General features: G+C 40.5%; 1 protein-coding gene across 2 annotated transcripts in view; it reads right to left on the bottom strand.

The window, feature by feature from the left end:
- LOC118340148 (protein FAM184A-like) overlaps positions 1 to 5,237 on the bottom strand; it is a 53,931-nt gene that overhangs the window by 31,501 nt on the left and 17,193 nt on the right. For both annotated transcript variants that reach the window (XM_035678015.1, XM_035678014.1), the window contains exons 9-10: positions 4,447 to 4,628; positions 4,167 to 4,352 (exon numbers count right to left, since the gene is read on the bottom strand). In XM_035678015.1, coding sequence (XP_035533908.1) covers positions 4,167 to 4,352; positions 4,447 to 4,628 — 368 coding nt within the window. The remainder of the gene's footprint in view (positions 1 to 4,166; positions 4,353 to 4,446; positions 4,629 to 5,237) is intronic.

Genomic DNA, 5,237 nt, shown 5'->3' on the forward strand with positions numbered 1-5,237 from the left:
AGAGATCCCGTATACCACTAACATTGCAACTCTCTTCTCTTCGGTCTAACCCACAAATACCTCTAAACTCAATCGGTTCAGAAACTCTGCAGGCTCGGGATCAATCTCCAGAACCCCCTCCCATCCATCCACATCACCCCTGTTTCTTGCAGCATCCACTGAACCCGGTGCAAAGCTCCGCATTGATACAAAATCCTCCTTGTTATACGTTCTAAGGCCATCCACAACCTTTCCCCTTTCCAAAGTTCATAAACTTTGTGAAATGCTTTCTACAACAAATTCTAATAATTTAGGCCTCCTTGTAAAATTAGAAGCCATAATGGGAAGCCATTGGGTAGTTAAAAACAACAACACATTTGATCTTTGCAAACGGGAATGATGTCTGTGTTTACTTGCATAGATCCGATGAGTGTTTGGAGATGCATTCTAACTGACGTAATTATATCACCCATGACACATATTAATAGCAGGTCTAAACAGGCTCATAGTTAGCCCCCTCTGGAGAAATTATCTACTGTATATCCACAGCAGAGGACTCAGCTGAAGGGAGATTAAAGATATGATTCTACTGCCGTCTCATCTGGCCTTAAGTAGACTGTGGTGAATTATGAATTAATACAGCACAAGCAATTTGTAGAAATAGTAATTTTATTGCCTTAGAAACTCGTTCTATCTTGCTGACAGACACAAAAGTTAAAAGTAAAAAAGATGAACATGAAGATGGAACATGCTGTTTTAAAAATGGCCAGCTGTGTCTTCTCTTTACATCTCCACCTCTCCATCTCCATCTCACTCTCCATGTCCCTGCATCCTCTCTAATTTCGCTCCAAATGAAAACAGACGTTAATCTAAAGATGATGAGGCACAGCACAGCTCTGGCTTACATAATATTTCCTTTTTCATCATTTCTCCCTCTCCATCCGTTCTCTGCATCGCTCTCTCTTTCAGGAAATCTTTAAACACACCCCCACACGCTCACACACCGCTCTCACTTGGCTGGGAGGCAGGATTTAATGTCAATGAAAATCAACCAATTAGCAGTCAGCTTCAAACGGCATTGGAACTATGAGCTCAAGAGTGTGTGTGTGTGGGGGGGGGGTTATGAAAGAGGGGAAATATGGGAAGAGACAGAGAGCACTGAGTTCAAAATTATTTTAAACTCAAAAAGTGTGTAATCATTTCAGAGGCAGAAAATATGTCATCATTTTTGGTGAAAAAGCTATAATGTTAAAGGAATAATCTGCGGGGACAAAGTGGTACTTTATATCATGCAGCCTTCCTCTCGGCTAAATAACTTTGACTGGTCAACTAGCTCCAGTAGGAATGGTATTCTTAATGTCCGCTGAATGCAGGTGGATCCAAATGAGTGTAATAAATTGGATGTAATGTGCTGTGACAAAAACAAATGCTCCTCTTTGGCCATTCCAGGGAAAAATAACAATATGGCTGACCAATCAGATAAGGATTGCCACTGTCTGTTTGGTTTCTGAAGCCATCCTGCATCATCAGTAGGGATGGGTATTGTTAGGACTTTATTGATACCGATATCAACCTTGGTAGTGCTTTTCGATACTCTTATTGATACTACTTGTCATAATTTGGTGAGAAAAATAAAGAAATTATATGAAAAGATATTATGTTATGTTAGGTTAATTTATTTGTATTTTTTGCAGTCAAAAAGCTGTTTCCTGGGTTTTTGCATCTACAGGGTTCCCATTTTTTTACAAGCAGCCTTGGATTAAATAATCATCAAAAAAATGCTGAAGCAGGCTTTTATAGCTGTTCAGAATGCGCACAGAGAACTACATCCTGTACACTATATTGAATCAAGCCCTATTCAGAGGTGGTCAACATTACAGGGGTTGGTGGGGAAGAAAATATTAAAAAACTACATTTTACAATGAGCTGATAAAAATGAAATAAAAGGAGAAACAGCTCCTCCCGTGCAAAAAAACTCCACTTATAAATACAAATGCTCCGTACGGGATTTAAATTACAGAAGGAGCAGTGAGTCTGCAGAGAAACAATCGGTAATTGTGGCTGTGATTATTATGGGATGTGGAGATAATGTTAAAATCACTCCACCTCCCCTAGAGAAATAAATCCAAATAACTCAGCCTGTGAAAACGGTTGTTGTCACCTTGGATAAAATAACCCTGATGATGTCATAGTGATGTAATCAGGGTGATCCCAGCTTGGGCTTGGAGACCTGTCACCCTACAGGGCAGAGGTGTCTGAAAATGAGCAGAATGGAAGGGTCTCCTATAATAAGATACACCATGTTGCACATTGTGTGTGGGGTACAGAGTTTTTGGAGCTTGACCCATAATAGGGACTAAACAGTCAGGCTATCTACGTTTCTACTGCAATGATTTTGATAATTATGTTTATATCTGTCTCTCGCCAGTCCCCTAGCTTTATAGAAGTGCAGGACTAAATTGCTGGAGGCTAAAATCCATCGCTGCAGTGGTATTTTGTAACTGAATCTCAGTGGATTTTGGTTAAAGTTTCCTTCATTCTGGTTCCTAAGTGATATTAAGGGATTACTGTTGACTGATCACAGCTGGATGCAGATAAGCCCACACCTTTTGGTATGAAAATAAATAGTAAAAAAAAGTGAAGTACTCCCAGTTGTTTACAACCATCTGTTGTTGGTAATTTGATGCTGTTTTGGTAAATGAATAAGGGTAAATTAATTTGACCTGTTTAATTTGATCTGATGTCGTTGCTCCGTTGGCAACACATTTATATTCCTTTAATGCAGCTCCTTTGAATTCAGAAGGAAAAAAGGAGCAAGAAAGAAAAGCACCAGATGACAGAATGTAAGTCGCAAAAAGAAACACGGAAAGAGTGATGTTGTTTTCATGTCTTAGTCTTAATGTTGACCCAATTAAATGTGTGCAGCCGGTTGAGCGAGCTGCTCCTTTCTTGGAGATACATATTTTTTAAACGACTGAGGTCATTTGCTCTAAGGAGGAAATTTAATTGCTGATGTTGCTGCACTGAAAAGAGAGATAGAAGAGAGCAACACTCAAGACTGGGAGCTGTGTATGCAATAACTGTTTTTATATGAAAATTGGTAACTTCAATTGAGGCCTTTCCCCACATTTTATCACCAAGGGGTCCATATATAAGCAATATAATCTACTTTTTAAACAGGGCAAACAAACAGTAAAAAAGTTTTCCTTGGTCCATGTTCACTTGTGTCCACATATCTTAAAATAGTCCAACCACAAGAGAGCAGCTCTCGCTGAGCTTGTGATTTATCTGAGTGACAGTGACAGCGGGTTTGATGCACTCAGACAGCAGTATGTAAATGGAAAATTCAGCCATACGGTACGACAGAGAAACATAGCCGTCACAGGCTTTCATTCTTCAAGAACAAATAACTGTCACTTCTACAGCACTTATTTAAACCACAGAAATGAAAACAGGAAAAAACTGTTCTCATAACTAATCTTGCTAAACTGTCCAAGCTTTATTTAGTTTAAGAAAATGCACAGAGGTCAAATTACTGAACCATATGAACTTTATGTGATGTTTAGTCAGCTGTGATGATTTTGTATATATATTGTATATATTGTGTGCATTGATGTGTGCACATATCTCCCAGCAAAATGTCGTTCAAATTATTGGCAGACCATCTCTGTTTATGCTGGTGATTCATTGTGAGAGGCGGGAAGGTGATTTTTTTCTTCCTATTCTCCTTTGCAATCATGGAATGAGCACGGTTCGGAGGCTCACTTTAAAAATGAATTAATTACCTGTTAGAAATGTATTCAGTAATCTAATCCAAGTATCTGTATTTTAACAGAAAACAAGCAAATATAGGCAGTAGCCTATAGGTAGCTGGAAGGCAGAACTTGCACTGCACTGTGATGTTGTTGTTGTTTTCTACTTTCAAGACAAAATAATGGCGACATTTCCACCCAGTTAAAGCATTTTGCATGGTAGTATATTGTTCTTCATTTTTAAATGTATTTATTTTTTTTAAATGCATAATCCCCATTTTTACAATACATCAAAACTTTGGTGATATCTTTTACTTATAGATGTTATTACAAACTATAACTGGGGCTTTTATAAGCCAATGATGGAAACCAGCCAGAGTCATTTAGAGAAGTGTAACACATGAGCTAAACGCTAAGTCCTCACAATGGACTTACCGCCATGAGGATTTTCTTCTCCTCCTCCTTCTCCTGCTGGGCCTCCTCACTCATGGCCTGGTGTTTCTCCTCCAACTCCTCCAGCGCTCTGACCTGCGCCTCCTTGAAGCGAAGCATCTCCTCCTCATAGTGTGCTCTCAGTCTGGAGAGCTCCTTCTCGTAACCCTGGTGCTCCTCACGCAGAGACTGAGGACAGGAAAAGGAGGAGAAAAACACCTTATATGACTCATGACCTGTTACCCCCTTCAGACTGGGACTGGGATTCAGGAATTAACAGTACCTGTTCAAGTTTGAGCACTTGCTGTTTGTGCTGTTCGTTGGCGGCCTGGCTCTGGTTGAGCAGGGCCTCCCTCTCCTCCTCCAGCCTGTTGATCTTCTCCTTCAGCCGGTTCTGCTCCTGGTCCAGGTTCCTGATGGTGGCCTCGTGAGTCATCTGGGTGGCCTGCAGGGAGCCAATCTGACCTAGGAACAGTCGAATCAAAATCACTGATTCAGTCAAAGAGGCACCACAGTCAGCAATCAGAACAAGTCTTACCTGTTCAACACCCTGAATATAAATCTCCACGGCAACCTTTAAGATGGATTTGACATTATTATTGCTTTACTGCTGAGGCAACAGCTTCATCAACATATACTGCAACTGGAGTGGGTGAACAGGAGGCGAGCTTTCTGTTTATCTCCCCAAACGTATCAGCTATTCAAAGGTTCCCGTGAGAAAGACACGCTGCTCATAGAACTTCTGACTGAAATAAGTGGGCAGAAAAAGAAATGTTCAAAACAGAGAAAGTCAAAAGAGAGTTTACATGTCAAATCAGTTATTAAAGGAGGCTTTTGTTCATGGGGCTCTTATTCTGGTTATTATTCATGCGCTTTTACACTACGTGCCACATTCACCCTTTCACACACATTTACTCAGTGATGGCAAAGTCCATCGAACAGAAACTAACTCATTCATACACATTCACACACCAATTTGGGGTTCAGTATCTTGCTCAAGGATACTTCGACATGTGGCGGGAGGAGCCGGGGATCGAACCAACAACCTTCCGATTAGTGGACGACCCGCTCTGC

The sequence above is a fragment of the Morone saxatilis genome, unplaced genomic scaffold (assembly GCF_004916995.1).
Source record: "Morone saxatilis isolate NCDOM2014 unplaced genomic scaffold, NCSU_SB_2.0 Contig6, whole genome shotgun sequence".
Taxonomy (NCBI): Eukaryota; Metazoa; Chordata; class Actinopteri; family Moronidae; genus Morone; species Morone saxatilis.